The 25,169-nt window shown below is 36.0% G+C and overlaps 3 protein-coding genes across 4 annotated transcripts; all 3 read left to right on the top strand.

The window, feature by feature from the left end:
* Nucleotides 1–3,313: 3,313 nt before the first annotated feature.
* On the top strand, nt 3,314–13,017 carry LOC103956761 (serine/threonine-protein phosphatase 6 regulatory subunit 3). Of its 2 annotated transcripts, none has more exons than XM_009368792.3 (19): nt 3,314–3,698; nt 4,428–4,531; nt 4,738–4,824; nt 4,970–5,045; nt 5,132–5,206; nt 5,289–5,342; nt 5,641–5,700; nt 5,793–5,909; nt 6,543–6,637; nt 6,740–6,948; nt 7,504–7,601; nt 7,834–7,937; nt 8,076–8,241; nt 8,503–8,625; nt 8,971–9,053; nt 10,103–10,244; nt 10,321–10,350; nt 10,945–11,015; nt 11,819–13,017. In XM_009368792.3, exons 1-19 carry the CDS (start codon nt 3,660–3,662, stop codon nt 12,639–12,641), a joined length of 2,556 nt encoding a protein of 851 aa, XP_009367067.2. In that variant the 5' UTR covers nt 3,314–3,659; the 3' UTR covers nt 12,642–13,017. The 2 variants fall into 2 exon arrangements, with proteins under 2 accessions (XP_009367067.2, XP_009367066.2); XM_009368791.3 differs by having other exon boundaries at nt 11,816–13,017.
* A 1,201-nt stretch (nt 13,018–14,218) lies between these two features.
* Nucleotides 14,219–14,859, top strand: LOC103956760 (ubiquitin-like protein 5). Its single transcript, XM_009368789.3, is given in 2 exon segments — nt 14,219–14,480; nt 14,482–14,859. Coding segments are annotated over 2 exon segments (222 nt in total). The 5' UTR covers nt 14,219–14,426; the 3' UTR covers nt 14,650–14,859.
* Nucleotides 14,860–15,404: 545 nt separating this feature from the next.
* LOC125470207 lies at nt 15,405–16,122 on the top strand. The gene has a single exon (XM_048568913.1). It carries the CDS (start codon nt 15,640–15,642, stop codon nt 16,120–16,122), a length of 483 nt encoding a protein of 160 aa, XP_048424870.1. The 5' UTR covers nt 15,405–15,639.
* The last annotated feature ends 9,047 nt before the right edge of the window (nt 16,123–25,169 follow it).

Here is a 25,169-nt window from a genome sequence, read left to right as displayed (position 1 = left end):
TGGTTGTGGGATCTGGGTTCGGCGGGGTTGTGGGAGTAGAAACTTCTCGATAAATCGGGGTGGAAGATAGAGACCCAGGAGATCAAATGGGGGCTTATCTCAGGTGTCAGGGAGAGAAGCTGCGAGCGACATTTCGCTGTCTTATGACATGACGAGTGGATCAAATGAGATTTTGACATTTTCGCTGCTTTTTATGTTCTTGCTGATATTCCCTGCTGAGCGCTCACTACAGACTACAGTATAGGGAATTGGGTAAATTGGTTAGGTAAATTTTCAGTAAACTCTAGCATCGTCACGTATAGTTATTATCCGTTTATCTCATACGAAATGTTATTTTGGTCACTCATGATTACGAACAGTGCCGGTTATTTACTTTTGAATTTAATATAAGAGTTGAGATTAATTGAATATGATTTTAATATTTTAATCTTGATTGTTAATATCAAATTTCTTTAGTCACTAGGTGAAAAGGACGAGACTAACATGAGGATAGGAGGTAGATTGATCGTCACAAAATAAATTCTTTTACCAAACCACCTCACTAACAAAACCTTAGCCCCTAGAGGAAAAAAAACCCAAAGAAAAAATTTACCGCCAAACACAGCCTCTAGCCTTTAGATTGGTGGCAATTATTTTTTGGGGTCCCAAATTATTTCTCACACATCCCTTGTTAATTTCTATTCGTTGATTTTCTTCAATTCATCCGATCCGACAGCCGAAAATTAGAAGGGTGTGTGAGAAGTAAAATGGGATGTGTGGATATCACACCTCTTATTTTTTTACCTCTTCCTTCTTTTTATTTCCTCTTTTTCGGTAGTGATCGCTCCCTCGTTTCGTTGAAGAGAACCTTTGTGATTGTAGTTGTGGTTACTCTCTCTTTTAGGGAAGAGTTTTTGTAACGATTATGATTTATGCTCAACCCAAGATCTTAGAGCGACAATTATCTAAATCTAAGGTAGTGATTTTGTGATTTTTGTGCTTGGCAAGGATTATGTAGAGGAAGCTCGACGTTTTTTGAAGGTGACTCATGGCATATTTTTTGTTGACTATTGTAAGATCACCAAAGGGGGGTGTGATCTTTTCCTCGTGGGGTTGTTGCAATGGCTTGAGGAATTCACGTTCATGTTTTCTTGTTGTTGCAAACTCTTTAGATGATGGTATGATGTTTACCTTGTGTGTCTTGAAAGTGTTGGGTCCAACTCACAGGGTTTATGCTTTGTGAGCTTATCTTTCATGTTGTTTAGGTATGGGTCTCTCAAAGTTGAGGAATTGTGCCTCTAAAGAGTTTGTTTTGTGTTGTGTCATTTTTTTGTTTTATTTTGGTTGTTGTTTCGTTGTCTGTTTGCCTAGAAAATGACTATATTAGCATCTTTGTGATGTCTCGTAGTAGGGCTTCTTTGCCGAAAGAGCGTCGTCTTTGCAAGTTCATCAGAAAGAGAAAAGGTTTTTGTCCTTGTGAGAGTAATCTTTCATTTTGGTTAGATGTGATTATGTTGGTAGATGTGATTATGTTGGTAGGTTTTTTATTGTTTTTCTATTGCGTTTATAATCATGAAATAGTATTCCTGATCAATAACGTTCGTCATTTTATTTCATTAATGAAATTTTATTATCTTAAAAGTACACATTGAACAACAAATTATAGCAAATTGCCGTCTTACACCATGGACTATCTTGACATTGTTAATTTTACCTTTAAAATTATCTTTGTAAATAGATTAATATCCCAAACTATATGGAGGAAATAAATCAAATCAAACCGTTGACTACAAGACAAGGAAACTTAAACCAAATCAAATAAAATCTCTAAAATACTTTCCTTTATAATTTTCAACATATTATAACAAGTTGATGATCTTCGTTCGAAATGTAACCAAGCATCGTATCATCAAGAATGACGTTCATCTTCTCAAGGTTGTTGGTTGCGGAAATCAACTTAAGCAAATACTTTAGGGACTTACCATATCTAGCAAAATCTCTTGCAAAAGCAAAAAGTCCAAACTCTCGTGCTTAAGCGAGTATTTGAGCCTTGAACTGTTTTGGATAGGCAGGTGATGGTCCCATCAACGTAACCAAATAGGCCATGACTTTGTAGGATGGGTGATATATGAGCTAACCAAATTGGGTACTTAGTTCTTTCAACTTTTAGGTGGATTGTTTATCTCATGCCCAGTTGAAAGTTCGGTACGTTCTCATTCCTTCGTATTCACATGCCATTTACGGAAACCGCCCTAAAACTTTCTATCTAAAGACTTTTGTTTTGGGTAATTAGTGACTAAAAGCCAAACAAAATATGAGTTGCCATGAACTAAATTGCCTTGTCATCAATTATATTTATTTATTTTCTTATTTTTGAACCGAATTTCCTAGTTCAAAGAAGAAAAATAACATAATGTCCAGACATCTCTCACAAAATTATGTCGTGCTTAATGATCACAATTATATTCCTCTATATGAATAAATTTTATGCATACAAACCCTAAACTCAAAGAAGATATTATGGCCTAGTTTGATATTGTTTTTTTCACTAAAACCTGCTTCACTTTAAAGTTCAGCGGTAAAAAAGTGTTTGGTAAAAATAAAATATCCTGCTCATTTTAAAAGTAACGACCTCTAAACAGCATCTTTTAAAAGTAGCCTGTAGATAGTTCTACCATAAGTATATTTGCCCATATAAAGTTTTGTGCATATATAGTTTTGGTAGAAATTGGTTTATAATTCCTTTTATGGTTGTTCATATATTAAAATAAATTATTTTAGTTCATCTTAGTAGTTGTAATTTTATGCTATATTTATGTCTTTTTCTGTAAGACGTGAAAGAGCCACATAATCTAGGTCAGTCACTAACATCAAATATCACCATCATTCCTAACCAACAATATGTAGTCATATATAATTGCAGTGTTTTATACCCATAAATTGGCACACACATCATCATCATCATATTTCTTTATTCAAATTTTTTTTTCTCTTTTGGTGATCAGTCAATTGAGAGTAATTCATGAATCATCATAACTAATAATTACAATAAAAAAGTGAGTGAAAAAGAGAACAAAACAAGAAGAAGGGAGATTTTGTATCAAATTTCAATTTGCTTATCAAATTATTGTTTGGAATACAAACCGTAATAAATTGAAGATAAAAGTCTTATCAACTACGATAATTCACCACTTGCTGAATTAATCAAAATTCAATACGAAACATAAAACAATCGAAGATAACGATACAACAATTATATATATTAACGACATACTAAAAACTGATCATAACGAATTTCTCACAGAATTTGTTAATTTGACCTCAATTAGTACTTTGTGCGTCTCTCTCCCCATCAGCGGTCGAGATTCGGGAATTACCCCAAATAAGCCAACGAGCCGATTACCCTTTTTGCGCTTATTTTCTTGGGCCTCATTTCTCTGTCTCTCGATCTTCACGGTCTTGCTCCCTCCTCCCTCATCGATCTCTCAAAAAGCTAGGGTTTCGGCTTTCGAGCTCCAAATCCACCGACCTCCTCGCCTGCTCCCAAAAATCTCCACCTCTCCCGCGACGGCCTAGATTTTCTGCTTCTGCTTCTCCTCCTGGTGCTGCTGCTGCTGCTTTTAGGGTTTGCAGATCTAAGCCAGCTCTCACTTCCCAGCTCTGCTCTCTCTCTCTTCACCATGTTTTGGAAGCTCACTTCTCTCTCTGCCTCATCGCCTGTAACTCTCTATCTTTTCCAATCTCTGTAATTTCGAAACCTAATTTCAGCTGCTTGTAGTCGAAATTGACTGGTGTGGTGTTCTTGATCAATTTGCCAATTTTAAAGTTTAGCTGGTGTGGAGTTAATTTCTAATTAATTTTGTTTGATTGGGTTTTGTTACAAACTGGTTTAGGCTGATCGGACGTAGCTGTATTAGTTTCAGAAATTGAATGGAAACTAGATATTAGTGAGCTGTATTTTCCGTTGGTTGGATTTACTTTCTAAGAGCGGTATTAATGTGATTGAGATTAAAGTTGGGTAGCTCAAAATTTTGTAATTCTGGGATATGCGATTTACCGCCTGCATTTGCTGGGGTTTGGATAAGTGGGGTCTTTTACTATTAAGATTGTGATTGAAGTGGGGGAGCTCAAATTTGGTAATTTTGCGATGTGTGATTATCGTCTGTTTGGTTGCTGAGAAACTGATGGAAGTAGTGGGAAAGAACTACTTTTGAAGTTCATAGTTTTTGGTTAATGGGGTTTAGATTTCGAGGCTGCAGTCTTTAGCTGCATCTAGTTCCCATGCGCTGCCTTTTCTTTGGCCAGCTATAAACCATGAGTAACAGTGTTTGACTGCTGTAGTTCTAAGTGCATTGAGCTCACATATGGTTCTTTGCTTGCGACTGTGACGCTTCTGTTTTTATGGCCTCTTATTAGTTCTTTTTTCTTGTCGTTTTTCTCCCGTACAGGTGGAGACAGTGCTAGACAAGGAAAATTTTACATTAGAGGAGCTTCTGGACGAAGAAGAGATCATCCAAGAATGCAAAGCCTTAAACACTCGTCTCATTAATTTGTAATGTCTCATTGGTGTTCTCTTTACGGATTGTACTGCTACTGATATTATCAAAGTTCCCTCCTGTATATATATTAAACTCAATACCAGAATTTGTTGGCTCTCCTTACAGTTTTTGGGAATTTTTTGAGGAATAATTGATTGTGTAATATGGAACTTGATTGTGGATGAATAACTGATACTCTTGTGTAAGTTTATGTTTACAGTTTACGAGATAGAGACCAGGTGGAGCAATTATTGCGTTATATTGTTGAAGAAGCTCCTGAGGATGCTGAAAGCAAACGAGCCTTCAAGTATTATTTCATCTTGATAAAGCATTACTTTTGACATTTTTTTATTCATACTCATATATTTCTCTCCAAAATGTTTGATATTTTTATATTTTTGAGTTTTGCTTTTGGTTATTTGATTAAATGTTTTTTTCCTCATGATCTTTAGGTTCCCCTTCATTGCTTGTGAGGTTTTTACGTGTGAAATTGATGTTATCTTAAAGACTTTGGTGGATGAAGAGAAGGTATTTATGATTATATCTTAATCTTGATTAAGGAATTTGGCGTATAAAATCTTGTCTAGTCTTGACATATGCTTATTTTGTTGCAGCTAATGAACTTACTTTTCTCCTTCTTGGAACCAAATCGTCCTCATAGTGCCCCACTGGCTGGGTATTTCAGCAAGGTATTTTTTTAGGATATTTACCGTTTGTCCTGCTTTATCTCATCTCAAAATGGGTCCTTGACAAATTTTTTGGGAACTTTAGGTTGTTGTATGCCTAATGATGCGGAAGACAGTCCCACTTATGAATTATGTTCAAGTAAGTAACTCTGTTAGCGTATCTTCATATTTTCAAACTTTTGCAATTTGGTTTTCTTCATTGCATCTACTTGGGACAGTACTTTGCCCTTGGACCTGTTGCCTCTTTGCATTGCCAGCAATAGCATCTATATCACACATTTATCTGATTGCATTGCATGCTCTTCTAAGTCAAGAAGCCATGGTTCTGGAAACAAAGTTTTGTGGGAACTGTTTTAGCTGTGAAATATGGGTGATATCCTGATATCCCTTTTCTGTTTGTGTATATGTTTTTGATTTACAATCTTTGGTGTCTGCAGGCCCATCAGGATGTTTTCCGTCAGCTAGTTGATTTGATAGGAATTACGTCCATCATGGAGGTATTTAAGAATTCGAATCCAGTTCAAAGTTTTTGGCATTTTTCATGTAGGATCCTCTTTGGAAATCAATTTGAGGTGTTTTCATGGCACAGGTTTTGGTTCGACTTGTTGGTGCGGATGACCATGTGTATCCCAATTTTATTGATGTGATGCAATGGTTAGCTGAAAGTAACCTGCTTGAAATGATCGTAGATAAGTTGAGCCCAAATGTACGCAGAAGATTATATTCTTGTTTATCTATAGAAATTTTTCTTTCCTTATCTACTTATTTATGAAACATATATGACTAGTGACTGCTTATTTATGCATTTTGTTTTGCATCCATAGCCATTAAGCATGCACCAGGGTACAATTGGTTTCTTTAGTCATTATGGTAACAATGTCTTACTTCCTCAGTTAGCGATACCTTTAGTTGAGAACTAGATATGTTGACAATATAACCTAATGGATATCTGTTTTACTTGAATGCTCATGTGCCCTGTGTATGTCTACTTTTGCCTCTGTGCACTACTTTAGTTGTTGCATAAAAGGTGCTGCCCCTTAGATCCAGGAAACACATAATCAGAAGTATTGCATGCTTTGTCACCTTAACTGTATGCCTTTGGCCTTTCTACTTGGAGTTCTATGTGATTTTGTTGTTTTTGGTAGAAATTAATAACTAAAGAGAGACTATTGCGATTGAACTTAAAATTTTAATTGGAGAAAACACTAAATGGTAACATACTTTTTTATGAGCTTAAGAAGTTTGGAATAAATATAAATGTTAAATAAAATAACGTAGCTTTAGAGCAGCCCTGGTGCATATTCTACATCTAACAACATTCTTTCTTACTTTGGATCAGAATCCTCCTGAAGTTCATGCTAATGCAGCCGAAACACTTTCTGCTATAACTCGAAATGCTCCATCGGCCCTAGCCAACAAACTTTCCAGTCCAAGGTTTGTGATCAGAACACTGTTTTGGTTGGCTTTGACTATTTATTACGTTTTGGTACATTTTTTTTGGATTGGTTTTTAGTTTTCTTAAATACTTTTATGCAGTTTTGTTACAAGAATATTTGGTCATGCATTGGAAGATTCACATTCAAAGTCTGGTCTTGTACACTCACTTTCGGTCTGCATCTCTTTGTTGGATCCGAAAAGATCAGCAGTTTCTTCTCCCTTGTTCCATTCTTTTCGGAGCCAACATATGTACGAGTCTCCAATCCCTGTTAATCCAGATACTGTCAGTACAATGCTCCCAAAACTTGGTGAGTGCAAATATCTCTTGCCATAATTATGTTAAAAAAATTGTAAAAATGTACGTTTTTCTAGCTGCCTTGCATGTATAATTATTGTTTCTTGTCTGCTGATGTTTATTTTATTCAGCTGGTTATATTTCTGCTGTCGTTACATCATTGTTTAGTTTTTCAGTTGCATTTTTCAACAATAAATGCTGAATCTTCACTTTGCCATTAAATTTTAATATAACTTGACCTTTTGTTGCTTCTTGAAAGTAGTAGGGGATACTTAGGGTTTGGTGCGTGGAAGGTGGATGTAATCCATTGAACCTCCCAGTGGCTTTGAAATATGACAAGGCTTTAGGATATGACGAAGGCTCATATCATAGGGTAAAATAATATTGTAATTTCTTGGGACTGCAAGAGGAATATGCCTCATATTTGTACAGAACCTGAGGGCTATTAGGATTTGTCAGTACAATGATACGTTTACTCAGTCATGGGTGCAAGTTTTTCATTATAGCTGCCTTAAAGAAAAAGAACTGTTTCATTGTTGAAATTTTAAGATTCAAAGTGGTTGTCCAGGCGACTTGCTTATGCTTTTGAATGTGTCATCGGATGAGAAAACATTGCCAACAACATATGGAGAGTTGAGGCCTCCACTTGGAAAGCATCGTTTAAAGGTTGGTTTTTCTTTTTATCTTTACTGGAGTTTAGTAGTATTTTGGCTGTTTTATCTACTAAATTGTTGACGGATTTTTTAATTCAGTTCTTGCTGGCAGAACTTTTATTTGATAAGAAGTTACTTGTTAAATGAATTTTCCGTCCTAATTTACAGAATGAGAAAATTGTTAATTATTGGAATACTGTAACTGTCAATTTGCCATTTCTAAACTGTTCTGCAATTTATTTCAGATTGTGGAGTTCATTGCTGTTCTACTGAGATCAGGCAATGAAGAGGCAGAAAAGGAATTGGTTAGCTCGGGAACCATCCAACGGGTTATTGATCTTTTCTTTGAGTAAGCTGTTGCTTCAATTTTTTATTTTGAATTAGTGAGTGCTGAGGATAGGTTGTTAAGAGACAATTTCTTCTCTTTTGTTGTTGTGAATGACTTACCTGTTACTAGTATCCTAATATGTTTATTTAATTAATGCAGGTACCCCTACAATAGTTCCTTACATCATCATGTAGATAGTATAATATCGTCATGCTTGGAAAGCAAGAGTGATGCCATTGTTGACCATCTTCTTCGAGAGTGTGATTTAATTGGAAAGTTCCTTCAAACAGATAAACATCCTATTCTATCTGGTGATGCTAATAAGGTAGAGAAATGGATATCTTCGCTACTTCTTTAACTGTGCATAATAATGTTGTAGGAAATTTTAAATGCTCAACATTCTAGATTTGTTAATAATGCCTCTAGTTCCTTTGTTGGATGAGGTGTATTATAAAGGGGAGAGCATGGTTATACTTGAGTGGGGTTTAGATTTTTGCAGTGCATGTAACCATATATCAGTGACTACCTCTAGTTGTTTGTTGATTTATTTCAAACTCTGATAATGACTTTTTCCTTGATTATGTAGCCAACGGTACCTGCTGCCGGAAAGTCAGCACCACGGGCAGGAAACCTTGGGCACATAACACGAATTTCTAACAAGCTCATTCAATTGGGAAACAGCCAAAGCCGTGTTCAGGCATGCCTTCAGGTAGGTTGCAGGTCTGAACTTTAAATTACTACAAGAAGCATACATATATGGATCATGGCTTTTTTAGTTATTTGTGATTTTGACAGTGATCATATTTAATTGTTTGTAACTTTTATAGTAAGATGACTTCTCTGTGAAGCAATTCTACCATATTTCATGTCGTATCTTTGCTGTAAAGTCTGCATCTACATTATCAACTCAAATTTATTGTCATTTACCTCTCTATATTGGTAAGATAGTGATGTTATCACATTTTGGGATACTTGAGTGGGTGTTAGTGTTTTTGACAGAATTTTTATTATTAGTGTCTTTTCTAATAAAACTTTTCTTGGCTTGTTTTTCTAGGAAAATAGCGAATGGAATGAGTGGCAAACAACAGTTTTGCAGGGGCGCAATGCAGTTGAAAATGTTTATCGATGGGCTTGCGGGTATGTTGTTCCATATATCTGTTTTGAAATGTACATTATTCAAGTATGATTAGGGACCATGACTTATAAATTACCATAATTTTCGAATTTATATAGCATTCAATTCAAAGTAACAAAGTTGCCAGTTAGGTTAGGACGACGGCCTTTTTGGGTGTAGTCTTGCAATTATAAGATTGATGTTTTTTGCCCTTTAACTCCTCTTTTCCCTCTTGTCGGACGCCTCTTCATATGACTCACCCTGCGGTTATTATAATATATTAGTTGAACTCTACCCTACGCAAACAATAAAGCTATTCTTAATAGTCTTAACCAGCTAAAGCATATCCTTAATTCAAAATGTTTAATTGCCTTTTGTGTGAGGAAAATATCCTATATATTGACTTTGCCCCTCTTTTAAATTATGGAATGATTTTGTTGTAAATCTATATCTATCTCTTGTCACATACAGACTCACACATTTGCTCTATTATTTAATTTTTAAAATATTCGTTCATATTTTTTGTTTCACTTTATATTTTCTTCTCACTTACTCAGTCATAAAGAGAAAATATACTATGAATTCATAATGTCGATTTTACTATTGGGAAGTGTTATTGGCACTTCAAAAATCTCATTCTACACTCCTCACAAGTGTATTTTTCTTTCCTAATATAGAAAGTTTGGAGTGTAGAATGAGATTTTTGGAGTGCTAATAACAATTCCCTTACTGTTTCTCTATTAATTTTGATGCATTCTTAGTCGATGTTTTTAATTTTGTTCATAAATTCCATATAAATTATCCACAAATTCTTGTAAAAAATCGCTATTTGATATGAATCTCAATATCTTCATTGATATATCCATATTTATGAACTTAAGTATACCATTTCATATCTAGTATGTAGTCCTTGATTTTATTTTCTGTTATGTGATGATATATTCATGGTACACAAAGTACTTGCTTATAGTTATTGAGCCTTATTAAATGATCAATATGGTTAACCCCTCAATACATCAAACTCATTTTGTTGGATCTCAGCTTCACTTGTGTTTATCCTTGTTACACACAGTCGCCCAACTGCTTTGCAAGACAGGACAAGGGATAGCGACGAGGATGACATGAATGACAGAAATTTTGATGTAGCAGCTCTAGCAAATAATCTAAGCCAGGCTTTTAGATACAAAATTTATGAGAATGAGGATGCAGGAGAGGTATCTCTTTCTGTCCTCTTTTCTTGTTCCTCCACTTTTTTTGTTGGGCAAATGATTTGAATTTTCTGCATTACAGGACCAGGGAGCTCTTGATCGAGATGACGAGGTAATTATTTTGTTTCTGTCACTGATGTTTCCTTAGTTGATGTATAATACTTGATGGTAACTATTCTTATTGAAGCATGAGCAGTGCTCTAAAAAGCAGTCGCCTCGATTAACCTGAAATTGTTTATTAAATCGGCAAGGCTATTAGGCCGCGTAAGGCGGCCACTTGGGCGGATACTGGGCGGGATGGCTGACGGCGGCAGTGGTTTAGCAGCTTTAGTTAGGGTTTCTTATTTTAAGCAGGCGACAAATTAAAACTAGGAATATAAGACCCAACCTTCCATTTGTTTAATGAGAATAAAAGGCCCAACAAAACTTATGGGGTTAGAAAATGGTACAAAACCAACAGAATCTAAAATTTTACTCATATACCTATATCTCATAATATATAATAAATTTAATTAAAATAAAAAAAGGCCTAGGCCCCTCCCGCCGCCCGACTACCGCCTAGCGCCTTTAGAACCTTGAGCATGTGTAATCTCTGTAAAAGGTTGGAAGTAGAAACATGATAACCCATGAAAGCAAATTTTAATTGCTTTTTATTTTTGGTTTAATTACATTCTGAAATGAGTGGGTTTGATTTGTAAAATTGCAGGATGTCTACTTTGACGATGAATCTGCTGAAGTGGTCATATCATCCTTGCGTCTTGGTGATGACACGGGAAGGTAAGTTTGTAACCTTTTGTTTTTTACTGCTGTTTGTATGAAGAAAAATAAACTTTGAAATTGGGGTTCAGTGGAGAAACATTGCTTTTGAAAGGGTTTCAAATTCGTTTTGGTTTATAAAAATGTCGATTTTTCTTAACATCATCCCTATTGATGGATCTGCTAGTTTCTACTGTAGGTAAAAACTGGCCTAGAAAATTAGGTTTCCTCTAAAGAGTATCCTCTAAAGAGTCAATCCAAGACAATATAGATTGAAATGAAACAAATAATTAACAAGGCTTCTTAGGCTTGATGGTTCGCATGCAATCCTCAAGTGCAACTAGCAGTTAGGTGTATAAGGAGTTGTGCCATTTTCGGAGACACTTATATAGCCTCTAGCAGCTTGACTTGTAGACCTATAATACCACAACATAGCTAGAAAAGCTAAAATGAGATTTTATTGTATTCTCGTATCTTCCATTGTTCAAGGTGGAGTATCACATGCATAACATCGTATATGTCCTTGCAATGTATTAAATATGTTCAACTGATTACTTCATGAGGCTGGCATTTGACGTCTATAAATTTATCTCTAGTAGTAATGTCATATGTATATCATATTGTATATGTTTAGAGTGATGTACCTCGGTTGGAAATTGTTTGTCTTATAAATTTTATCTCTGGTTGTAATGCAAGTGCTTGATATTGTTGAAAGTGTCGAGTGTATGAGAACTTAGAATTGGCTCATCTGTTGTGTATTATAAGTTTTGGTGTAGAATATTGTTAATGTGAATGCTGAATTGTTTTAATCCTGAATGCAGCAGTTTATTCACAAATTCAAACTGGTTTGCGTTCCAAGATGATAGAATTGGTGATGAACCTGTGGGCACATCACCGTCGGAGATGGAAGAAGTAAACTTGAACGGGACTGCGAATGATGGTAATAGCAGTAGTGATGATGAAGTTGTGGTAGGGGATGATGATGAGTTGGCCGGAAGTAAAGACTCCGTCAATGGCACATCCAGTTCCAACACAAACCTTATGAATGGATTTAGCAACAGTGGAAACATGAACCCAGATGGCGAGAAGACAAGTGCATCCAATGAATTGGGGGGTTTCTTCAGATTTGAGACATCCGATAATGATGACATGTATGGAGACAGGCCTTTGCCTGAATGGGTGGGATGGAGTGAAGCTTCAGATTTGCAATTCGGCGGCGCAAGTGTAAATCCATTTGAGGATCATGATGACTCAGTTGTCAATCCTTCCACTGCGGAGGTAGTGGCATCTGATGTTGGTGCTAGTTTGCACTCAAGTGGAGAATCTATACTTTCAAATGGCTCTCCTCCATCCTCCACTGCTTCTACTGCAGGGTCAGCGGGAAGTGATGTGAGCCAGAGATCAGCTGCTGTGCCATCACTGTTTGAAGAGGATGTTGAATTCGTCGGTGTGGAGTTGGAGGGTACTGAGAAGGCTATGGAGCAGGCTCTTAAAGAGGGCATAGTAGGGGAGGCAGGGCCATTGAAGAAAAACATTATGCCAAAGGCGCTAGAAAAGGAGAACCCTGCCGATGGTGAGGCTGCAAATAAGGAGTTCAATGATGCCAACTACTGGAGGGTTGATCAGGAAGTAGCTGTTTTGGAGTGAATGGTGGGTTGATCCTTCTTAAAGCTGTTTGAACCTGAAATTGGGTCTGACAGCCAGGAGCCTATTTTCGGTTGGCAGTGTCAGCGGCTTCTACAGCAGTGGCAGTCATGTACAGTATATTTTTGTTCCTAAGGTAGGTTGTGTTATGGTTATTTTCGGTTTATTTATTGTTACTCATTGTTTACTATTTAAAGGTTGGTTTCTCCCTGATACCGGTTATGGGAATGTCCCAGATCCAAAAATGTTTTCGTATTTTCGTTTCTCGCTGGAATCATTCGTAATGTGGGATCAGTATCATTGTGGAATCCGGACTCATTAAGTATACATTGGTTAGGTATTGTGAGTCTATACATATCTACCGCAGTTTTGGTGGTCAGTGCCTTGTCTCGCTTTTGATAGAATTTTCTTATTAGCAAGCAAAGGGATTCAATGTGTTCATTGCCCTTTCGGTTTGGTTCGCTTCCACCAAACGTAAGGTTACGTGTCGGTTTGATTGCCATTTTACGTGAGTTAAAAACTCCTAAGATGGTTGTGAAATTGCTCTCATTTGGTTGCTTGGCGAAGGATGTCAGTTTGAAATTTATGGCCAAATGTTTAGACACATTACGATCGATTCCATAGCTCATGGACTTGCGTGACAATGTCAATGAGACAAGATGTTGAAGTTTTGAGCAGATCAAGAGTCCCTTGTCAGATTTTGGTCGTAATACGCTGCAAAATTCTAGAAACCACAGATTTAAGAACTTGTGTTACCGCAGATTGAGGAAGTGGGAAAATGGATTAAGGTCGGGCTAAAAAGGGTTGATCTTCATCGCCTTTTATTTTTGTTGGTACCGGTCAATTAACCGATACTTAATTTGAACCGTGATTTCGTTACGCCATCATGGCCCGCACATAATAGCTACTATAATACAAGGTTAACGATGTAAACCGATGTTACAGTAATAACAATGTCATTGTATGACCTTGTCATCATTTCTTGGACAACAAATTTATCCTTAAGTTACAAGTTACGTGGTGGTCTAGTGAGCAGTGTTAACATAATACCACAGTAATCTACCTTTTCGAGGACCGGAAAGACTTAGAGAAATTCCATCCTTTTTCTGGTCACTTTCGTGTGATTCATCAGCATCAAGAATCAAACTCAGAACGTGCAATGTGGAATACGAGATTGAAATTCGTCCCCAACTACTGGGATACCCCGTGGTGGTTTGCAGCTCAGCCATTAAGAAAGAACTATTCTTGGTGTACAAAAGTAAAAAAACCATTGCTATTGCTATAGCTAAGAGCTGATTTGGTATTACTGAAAGTATTTTAAAAGAGGTTTTTTTTTTAAAAAGCTGGGGCTAAAATTGTATTTGGTAAATGAAAAAAAAAATGTTTTTTTGTCAAAATCATGAGTCCAAAACAGCAAAAAAACAAAAACAACTGTACCCTTCTTCTGAAAACGATGTCTTTTTTCACAGGACAAGTCCACCATTGAAAAACACTTACAAAGCATACGGGGTTAAGCCCAAAAGTAAAAATAGCATGAACATCAAAATGTAGTTAGCCCAGGAAAATAGCAATAGTGCATGACAATTCCAAATTCCAATAGAATCAGAAGAGCAAAAAGACGAGCATACCCTTACTGGTACATTGTAGAACCTTCCAGAGCGAAGATCCAAACATTCCGCCCGTTCAGTATTTAAGCGCGCACAGCGGTTCCATTGCCAGCCTCAGGGCTTCGCAGCCTACAATCGGAGGAGGAGAATACGACGGAGCGGCGGCGGCGGCGGAGAGAACATGATCGAGGTAGTGCTGAACGACAGGCTCGGAAAGAAGGTCCGGGTGAAATGCAAGCGAGGACGACACCATCGGCGACCTCAAGAAGCTGGTGGCGGCCCAGACCGGGACCCGACCCGATAAGATCCGAATCCAGAAATGGTACAACATTTACAAGGATCACATCACTCTCAAGGATTACGAGATCCACGACGGCATGGGCCTCGAGCTCTACTATAACTGAATCGCAATGGTACGTCGTCGTTTGGCGTTCTGCAGGTTCGGGGAAAAGTGCGTTACGTGTATGTTGTGTCGTTCCATTCCAAGTTGCGTAATTGTGTTTCGTGGACAACTAATTGAGAAATAAATGGTTTCGTTTAAGAAGATTTAATGATATTAGCATGTACACTATTTCAATCAACCAAACAAGTTATCATGTATTTTGGTTTGGGAACGTTCAACTTTACTTGTTTTATGCTTTTAATTAACACTTTTGTTTTTTTGTTTTTTTTTGTCGAACACTTTTAATTAACACTTTGATTCATAAAACATTCTAACTCCTATATATGTTCTTGGCCCCACTAATAGTTCTGTAACTCCTATATATGTTCTTGGCCCTTCTAGATACAAAAAAACTGAGCGTAAGGATTAAAGCGGACAATATCGTGCTACGGTGGTGGAGCGAGCACGGGAAGTGATCCGCTCCGAGCCGGGATGTGACAATTTGGTATCAGAGTCTAACTCTGGTTGCGTGTGTGCCGACGAGGACGTCGGGCCTCTAAGGGAGGTGGATTGTGACATCCCACATCGTCCAGGGGTGTGATCCTTAAATGTATATTCTCATCCCTTCCTAGCACGAGGCCTTTTGGGAGCTCACTGGCTTTGGGTTCCGTAGGAACTCCGAAGTTAAGCGAGAAGGGGGCTAGAGCAATCCCATGATGGGTGACCCACTGGGAAGTTGCTCATGAGTTCCCAAAAACAAAACCGTGAGGGAATGGTAAGCTCAAAGCGGACAATATCGTGCTACGGTGGTGGAGCGGGCCCGGGAAGTGATCCGCCCGGGCGGGGATGTGACAGCAGAAACTATATTCTCAATGCATTAGATGATTCATTGTACGATGTCTATTTAGTATGCAAAACAGCCAAGGAACTTTGGGAATCACTTGAGAAAAAATATAAAACTGAGGATGCTGGTTCGAAGAAATTTGTCGTGGGCAAATTTTTGGACTACAAAATGGTGGATTCCAAGTCTGTTGTCTCTCAAACTAAAGATCTCCAAAAAATCATCCATGACATTCATGTTGAAGGGATGGTGATCAATGAGTCTTTCCACGTGGCGTCCTTTATAGAAAAACTGCCACCTTCTTGGAAAGAGTTCAAGAATTATCTCAAGCACAAATGTAAAGAGATGACCCTTGAGGATCTCATTGTAAGGCTGAGAATAGAGGAAGATAACAGAAAGAATGAGAAGGGCCTGGTTTCGAGTATGGAAGCCAAGGCGAATGTTGTTGAAGGAAGTTCATCAAAGCAAAGGCTGAAGTTCCAGAAAACTAAGAAGAAGAAAAACACTTTATCCCTGGTGCGAAAGGCAAAGACTTCAAGAAAATCAAGGGAAGTTGATGGGTTTATGGAAAGCAAGGCCATAGGGCTCAAGAATGTCGCCATCGAAGGGATCAAGGTCCTGGAAATCAAGGCAACAACAACTGCGCAAACCTGATTGAAAACAATGTGGATGCCTTGGCTGCAATGATTTCTGAAATCAACCTTGTATCTGATCACGTTGATTGGTGGATAGATACCGATGCAACTCGCCATGTGTGTGGTGACATAAATATGTTCTCTTCGTACCAGAAAATCGAGGGAAACGAGCAGCTGTTTATGGGAAATGCATCTGCATCTGTTGTGGCTGGACTAGGGAAATGTGTTCTAAAATTCACTTCTGGAAAGGAATTAACCCTTCTTGATGTGCTACATGTCCCCGATATAAGAAGAATCTTGTTTCTAGTCCTATCCTTAGTAATAAAGGATTCAAACTAGTTTTTGAGTCTAATAAGTTTGTACTAACTAAAGGGGGAATGTTTGTGGGGAAGGGTTACCTTGCTGATGGATTATTCAAACTAAATGTACTTGCTAATGCTATGAATGAAATAAATAATGCTTCTGCTTATATTGTTGATTCGTCTAATTTATGGCACTCTAGGTTAGGACATGTAAATTTTTGTTCACTTTTTAGAATGCATAATTTAGGTTTGCTGCCCAAAATTGATTATCTAGATAATGTTAAATGTGAAACTTGTACAAAATTGAAATTTGCGAGTCAAAACTTTAAATCAGTGCATGAAAAGTCCAATGATTTATTATATTTAATTCATAGTGACTTGTGTGATTTTAGATCATATCCAACTCGTGGTGGAAAGAACTATTATGTAACATTTATAGATGATTTCAGTAAGTATTGTTATGTTTATTTACTTCATAGTAAAGATGAGACCTTGGATATGTTTAAGACATATAAGGCAGAAGTTGAGAATCAACTTAACAAGAAGATTAAAGTCTTAAGGTCCGATAGGGAAGGAGAATATGAGTCTCATGCCTTTGCTGAATTTTGTGCCACACATGGCATAATTCATCAAACAACAGCCCCTTATACACCACAACAAAACGGTGTTGCTGAATGGAAAAATAGGACTTTTAAAGACATGATCAATTCTATGTTGAATAGCTTTAAGCTTCCACACAATTTGTGGGGTGAAGCTTTACTTACTACAAATAAAATTTTGAATCGAATTCCACCTAAAACGAGAAAGGAGTTACCATATGAATTATGGAAAGGAAGAACCCCAACGTTTAAATTGCTTAAAGTGTGGGGTTGCCTGGCAAAAGTACAAGTCCCATTGCCAAAGAGAACAAAATTAGGGCCTAAAACTATAAACTGTGTTTTTATTGGTTTTGCATCTAATAGTTCAGCTTATAGATTCTTAGTTTTTCATTCCGAAGTCAGTGATATACATGTCAATACTATTATAGAATCTATAAATGAAATATTTTTTGAGGATATATTTCCAAACAAAATAGGCAAGTCTAATTTATTGAAAAAGAGATTACATGATGATGTATCTGAGGTTAATGACGAACCTAGAGAACATGATGATGGTTCATCCTCGTCTAGAGTTCAAGAAGAAGAAGAACTTGAACCTAGAAGGAGTAAAAGGACAAAAATTCAAAAGGACTTTGGGCCTGATTTTGTGACCTTATTAACCGAGACAGAATCTCAATCATTCAAGGAGGCCATGTCCACTCGTGAAGCTCCATTTTGGAAGGATGCAGTTAACAGTGAGATAGATTCCATTATGCAAAATCATACATAGGAATTAGTCGATTTGCCCCCTGGCAATAAGCCAATTGGGTACAAATGGATATTTAAGAAGAAATTAAAACCTGATGGTACAATTGACAAATATAAGGCTCGGTTGGTAGCTAAAGGATACCGTCAAAAACATGGTTTGGATTTCTTTGATACATACTCGCCTGTAACGAGAATTACGTCAATAAGACTGTTGATTGCTATAGCTGCACTCCATAACATGGAAATACATCAAATGGATGTAAAGACTGCATTCTTAAATGGAGACTTAGATGAGGAAATATATATGGAACAACCTGAGGGGTTTGTGGTTAAAGGTCAAGAACACAAAGTTTGTAAACTTGTGAAATCACTATATGGGCTTAAACAAGCTCCAAAGCAATGACATGAACAATTTGACCATATTATGATAACACACGGTTTTAAGATAAACGAGTGTGATAAGTATGTCTACACAAAAACTCAAAATAATGCTTGTGTTATGTTGTATTTATATGTAGATGATATGCTTATAATGAGAACTAACAAAAGAGATAATAAATTGGACCAAGAAGATATTGAAATCAAGTTTCGATATGAAAGATCTTGGATTAGCTGATGTGATTCTTGGTGTAAAAATAAAAAGAAACCAAAAAGGATATATTCTTACACAGTCCCATTATATAGAAGCTACACTTAGAAAATATGGTCATTTGGAAAGTAAAGATGCAATTACTCCTTTTGATGCCAATAGCAAACTTAAGAAAAATAGAGGTGATGCTATATCTCAACGTAAATACTCACAAGTTATTGGAAGTCTTATGTACATTATCAACTGTACAAGGTCTGATATAACATACTCAGTTAGTAGACTAAGTAGATATACATGCAATCCTGGGCATGATCATTGGGAAGCTTTAATTCGAGTATTGAGATACTTAAATCATACAATGAATTATGGATTGCATTATACAAGGTATCCTCCTGTGCTTGAAGGATTTACTGATGCGAATTGGATATCGGATAGTAATGATACAAAATCCACAAGTGGATATGTATTTACTTTGGGAGGAGCAGCAATATCTTGGAACTCTTCTAAACAAACATGCATAGCCCGATCAACTATGGAATCGGAATTTATAGCTCTCGATATGGCTGGAGGAGAAGCTGAGTGGCTAAGAGATTTTTTGGAGGATGTTCCCATATGGCCTAAACCTATAACGGCAATATGTATTCACTGTGATAGTTTAGCTGCACAATATCGAGCTAAAAATAGTGTATATAATGGGAAGTCTAGACAAATTAGACGAAGGCATAATACAATAAAGCAATGGCTCTCTAGTGGTGTAATTTCTATTGACTGTGTTAAGTCAAAAGATAATATTATGGATCCGCTTACTAAAGATTTGTCTAGAGAGCAAGTTAAGCATACATCGAGGGGAATGGGTTTAAAGCCAATAGAGTAAAATGAAATTGCCAAACGGAAACCTAACCTAGTTGATTGGAGATCTCATGGTCTAGGTTCAATAGGCAAACTGGTTTGGCTAGATTAAAAAAGAAACACACTTACATACCCATTCCTACGATGGAAGAAGTGTGATAACTGCTGATGATGTAGGATACATTAGTTTAATGATATTGATACTTGTAAATCAAGTAGAATAGTAGCAGCCTATTCTTAATCAATATCACTTATACGAGAGTAAATGTGGGGTTGCATTTATGAGAATTACATGGCTACATTCTCTAAAGCTCTCATGAATCCAGGATTTGTTCAGGACCAAAAAGAACACAAACTTATGAATTTGTGATGTGTAAATGTGGCATATGTTTTGCTTATTGTCTTGATTTACTGCGGAGATGAACAATTCAAGATTTTATATTCACTGCGTCATCTAGTAAATCCGATAAGTATATACTAAGGTAGGTTCAAGTCCAAAAGACACATCTCCTGATGTATGTCACATTTATTGTTTACTCTCGTATCTTAATGTTTCTAGGACCAAAGAGTCGTCTCAAATGTGGGGTATTGTAGGAGTTTGAGACTCTCTTGTCTCACATTGGTCAACAGTATTTTTTTACTAGCCTTTATATAGGCTTATTCCTTTTTCTTAGTAATTAGAACTTGGATCATTTGGAAATGGATTGAAGGCTTGGGCCTTATGGTTGTGTGGATTAGGCTTGATGATTATACTATAATATTAATATTAATTAATATAAATTAATCAAGACAAGGGCCTTGGGCCACTTGGGGCCAAGGAATTAAAATTAATCTAATCAATTAGTTTTAATTTCGAATTAAGTTTTTAATTAAATTAATTAAAAATGTTTTGATTAATAGACACAACTCTTTGGAAAGAGTTGTATCTTTTTGGAAAGAGCTGTATAGCTTCAGATACATCCAAAAGGTGTTTGAAGATGTATGAAAAAGCCTATATACTGGAGTCCTCATTTCCATCAATCACTATCTTTTTCTTCTCTTTTGTCTTCCGTACAAAATTTCCAGAGAGTAAACACACAAAGCAATTCGCTAGAGTTCTATAATCCAGTGCGGGTTGTAGAATTAGTTAGTTGTATCCTGGTCAAGCAGACGTTGTAGAACCACAAGAACACGAGTGGGACGGAAATACTGTTCGAAGGACATAGCGTTTACGCTAACCTCTACCTTCAATTCATTCAAGTTAGTATCATTTTAATTTTTTGTAATTATTATGTTATTGCATTCTGTATTGCAAATATTTTTTGAATAATAAAGTATAAGTATTTCAATTCTGTATTTCTATTATTTTATTGTTTCTAAATTGTTCTCCAACAACAATGCCATTAGGTTTTTCATGACAATCTGCGTCGTAGTATTATTTAGTGTCATATTCTGTGGCAAAGGAAACCAAATGTACGTTTAAGAACTTTATTATCATCTACATCTTTCGTACACATTTTCTTTGATATGTGATTCAGTTGCATGTTTTCTCCAAACATTGCTACTTATACAATGTTTAACTTTATATATTCTTGTGAACAGACACAAACAACAAGACCTAATCAATCTTTTGGGAGCTACCTATTCCGCCATTCTCTTCATTGGAGCTACCAATGCTTCTGTTGTGCAATCCGTGGTTGCAGGTGAACGAACTGTTTTCTATCATGAAAGAGCAACTAGAATGTATCTAGAGTTGCCTTATGCATTTGTTCAGGTAAGATATTGACATCCATACTCGTTTATGTGGTTGTTTTTTTAATAGTCATTGTAATTTCATATCTTTGTTTATTGACATATATATTGCTGTTATAGGTGGCTATTGAGGCAATTTACGTTGCAATCCAAACCTTTGTCTATTCATGCCTTCTATTTTTCATGATCGGGTACAATTTCAAGGTGGAGAAGTTTTTGTACTTCTACTACTTCATCTTCTTGTGCTTTACCTACTTCTCTATGTTCGGAATGATGGTTGTTACCCTGACTCCTGGCCATCAAATTGCTGCAATTGTTATGTCATTCTTGTTGAGTTTCCGGAACTTGTTCTCGGGCTTCCTCATTCCCATGCCGGTATGTTATTTGAATCGTTCTTCTCATTTCAAGTTTTTTATATGTTATTTACCTTGCTACGGATCATCTTTATTACTACTGTATACCTAATATAAGTCTCAATACTATAGCTAATTTCCATCTGGTGGAGGTTGTACTACTGGGGTTCTCCCGTTGCCTGTATAATCTACGGTATCTTCACGTCTCAAATTGGTGACTGTCAATCTCATAATCCAAAATGTATTCTACTCTCTGAACTTAAATTGTTTTACTATTACTGACAATTAGTTAAATATTAAAATTATCTGTATTTTCTCAATCAAATAGGTGTGCGGGCTAACCCAGCCTAACACAACACTGTCCAGCACAATTAGTTCTTGAATACCAATAACACGTACTTGCTATGTAAGTACTAAATGTGAAAGGGATGGATCAATACATATTACACAATTATGCCTCTACGTCAACGTCTACGTTTGCGTCTACATCCATTGTACAGCTAGAGGTTAAGGATTCCTTCTCTAAAGAAAATTTATAGCTCCATCCATGATTGGAACCACAAATTCTCTTCATCTTCATTTAAAATCAACTCTAGAACAATTTATTCGATTTGGTGCCGTTTAGTTATCCATATGTTTCAAAGAAATTGACGGTTATGATAACAAGTAACAACCTCACTGATGAAATGTCAATTTTTTTTTTTTTTTTAATTCACCTACAGTCCCAAATAATTGAAAACTAAAAACTAATGAAACCACTCTCAAAATAATTCTGGTTCAATCCCAAAACTTGAAATACATATTTTTAGAAAGAGCATTATGGTCAGTTTTTACGAGAAAGCACAACACGATGTATGAAATCGTAAAGTCGATACGATTTACTTAAACTGTAAAACTTGAGCAAAGCACCAATGAAATGGTTCAGATCACTCTGTCAAAATGATTCCGGATCTATCCGAAAACTTGAAATACATATAATAATTATTATAAAGGAATGCGAATAATAAAATGTCATAAAACCCTATTTTTTGACCGACTCCAATTAAATACTGTTGCAAAAATTATAACTAGTTTGGATCTGTGTTTTCAATAAAATCGCTTTTATAAAAACACATTGAAACTTTTAATAAACTGCAAGTGCTTCCTAGAAAAGCATGTGTGCTTCTTTCATTAGGCACTTCAAAATTAGAAGCACTTTTGTTGATTAAAAGTGTTTTAGTTATTTTAAAAATATTTTCAAACAAACTCATAATGTCACAGATCATAGCTGTGGGTTTTGTTCGATTGTATTTAGATTTATTTTTCTATGAAATGATATTTTATGAGAAATATTTCTTGCTAGGTGTGTTCTAAGTGATTTGTAGGATTGTATTTTGATTTATATTATTCACACGTTAATGATCCATTAAGACAGTTTCATATCCCAATGCATGAAACTGGGATCCCATAGTATTATAGGGGTTTTGGAACTAAAAACTTACTAGACCAAAAACTTAGATATTTGAATGCTTTCTAAACATGTTTATGCCTTTGCACGTATAATTCACGAATTGGCTCTTCCTCCAAGCCAACCTTTGACCATTTGACTTTTTGACTCTTACTTTCGATAGATTTCTCATTATGTTGGGAACACGATTCAGTATATTAAGTATCATAATACAAGTAGTTGGTTACTTGAATTACACACTCCTTTGCTGTTATTACTACTCTAATTAAGTTGAGAAATTTTCAACAAGGCCTTTAACAATAATTTTGAGTGAGTGATACTTATACGTAGAAATAAGACAACTTGTGTTTGATACTTATAACACTACTAATACTACACTAGTGTGAGTTTATAATTGCGAGAGTCATGACTTCAATATAAGACAACTCATGAGTTTAATATAGTGAACTCATGAGTTCAAGATATTGGTATCATACTTAAATTTTCTGGCCCACTATAAGAGTGTGATTCTTATATGATCTCAATATATTGGTATCCCACAAACTTTTTCCAGGGTGTGTCCTTCACATTCTCTACTGTTTTATTTATTATAAGCGATATTTTGAGGAGCTATTATATCAAGTGATATTGTTACTCTAATTAAGTTACATTACACTAATCAGAAGAAGAGAGATAATAATTAAACCCAAGAAGCGTAATAGTTGAATATTATATCCACCATAATAATTCAACACTTGCTCACACTCCCTAATTAAGTAGAGTAATTAACCTCAAATTAATTAAACAGACGGGCATTGAGTTTTTGGGTGTGCATGTACAAGTTTGAACCGATGATATCGTTTTCAATGAATTCACAAGTAAAAAGGGGAGGAGGACTGGGTGGAGTCCAATCCACAATCCCACCATATTCAAATCATTCCATTAGCCGAAAAGGAGGCCCGGCCATCAAAAAGGCGACACAAGTGTTGGACCGCACGTGCCTGCTGATGTCATCATCCCCAACCTTAATTGTCATTTGGGTCCACTGCACGTGTACGTTGCTTTGGGCTCGTGCATTTTCCCTTTTTTTTATTTTTTAATAGTTTTGGATTTTGTACCTTTTTTTGTTGGGATTAATAAAATAATTAAGTAATAAATCAATTCAACCTGGGAATACTGAGACTGAGTATTGACAATGACAATTGACCAGACGCAAATTACAGACAGCATGTCATGTTTCTGTGCATAAATTGGAACTTAACGTGTGTAGAAACTTTTATTTTTTGTGGTTCAAATGGAATATTTATTTGTGCTTGAGATTATAATTTACAATAAAAAAGCCATTCAGTGTTCAATTTTTTTTTTTTTTTCCCCAATTAGCTTCTTACTAAGCTCGTATCAAAGCAATTTTCCAATTTATGTTTTTCTTATAAATCAAGCAGCTAGGTATAATTAAACTGTAAGATTTAAGTGACATGTTGCTTACTCATTTGCTTTGTTAGAAACGTTGGTCACTTTGACGGTGCAGTATCAGTTTAAAATTTTACTGTAGCAATCACTATCGCTCAATAGTCGTTCAATTCATTTACCAAACTAACTACACCCTTAATTAGATATACTTCAATATCACATCAAAAAATGTTTACAAGAAAAAAAAATTCACACAAAGTACAGCAGATAAAGTCACACAAGCAAACTATACGCAACAAACAGAATAATTGAATTTTGTATGAAAATATTTATTATTTTCGAACCTCTAGAATGATTGTGATATTTTATTAAGTTTAATTTTATTCTTTGGACCAAATAAGGCAAAAATGTAAGACACTTTTGAATAGAAGAAACACCAAAAGTGTAGGAAAGTGGCTGTATTAATCGGAAAGAGATCATCTCCGAATCTTTTCTATCAAGGCCATTGGATCAAATGATCCAGACTTTCAAATTTCATCCAACGGTAAAAAATTATCACAGTTTTTAAGGGGTCAAAACAGGTGGACCGTTTGATGAAATTTGAAAGGTTCGGATCACTTAATCCGGTGACATTAATGAAGGAGATCCAGAGAGAATCTCTTTCCGTATTAATCTTGTCAATGCAAATCTTAACAGCAAAAGTCAATTCTATAAAGTCATAAACTAAATGCCAAGTCGTCAAGTCTAAAGGCCTTCACCTTTTCAATCACCAGGGTTCGTCCCACTAAATCAATACGTTGAACATTGTAAGTTTGTAACCATTGGAAGTGGCTTGGAATAGGGTTTACAATTTTGGATACGAAAGTTAATCGGTTCGAAATTCGCATGAATATAGGACCTAATGTGTTCACGATTAGCACTGTTCAATCAAAATTATAATAGAATGATAAATTTTCTTATTTTGATATCTTTATACGTATTGATATGTCTGTGAATTGATATGAACACGATACAGATACAAATGGGTAAATCTGAACAGAAGTGCTTGGCTTACTAATGA

This window comes from the organism of the source record quoted next, unplaced genomic scaffold (genome assembly GCF_019419815.1).
Source record: "Pyrus x bretschneideri cultivar Hongxiangsu unplaced genomic scaffold, Pyrus_bretschneideri_v1 Contig5, whole genome shotgun sequence".
Classification (NCBI taxonomy): domain Eukaryota; kingdom Viridiplantae; phylum Streptophyta; class Magnoliopsida; order Rosales; family Rosaceae; genus Pyrus; species Pyrus x bretschneideri.
The sequence above is the reverse complement of the archived record's forward strand: the minus strand, read 5'-3'. Positions and strand labels throughout refer to the sequence as shown.

Excerpts from the sequence above, each read along its gene's own strand:
- LOC125470207 (XM_048568913.1), top strand. The coding sequence starts at position 15,640 with ATGGTGGATTCCAAGTCTGTTGTCTCTCAAACTAAAGATCTCCAAAAA.
- LOC103956761 (XM_009368791.3), top strand. The coding sequence starts at position 3,660 with ATGTTTTGGAAGCTCACTTCTCTCTCTGCCTCATCGCCT. Across the intron at positions 4,532-4,737 it reads AACACTCGTCTCATTAATTT|TTTACGAGATAGAGACCAGG; the intron begins GTAATGTCTCAT and ends TTATGTTTACAG. Across the intron at positions 5,046-5,131 it reads CTTTGGTGGATGAAGAGAAG|CTAATGAACTTACTTTTCTC; the intron begins GTATTTATGATT and ends ATTTTGTTGCAG.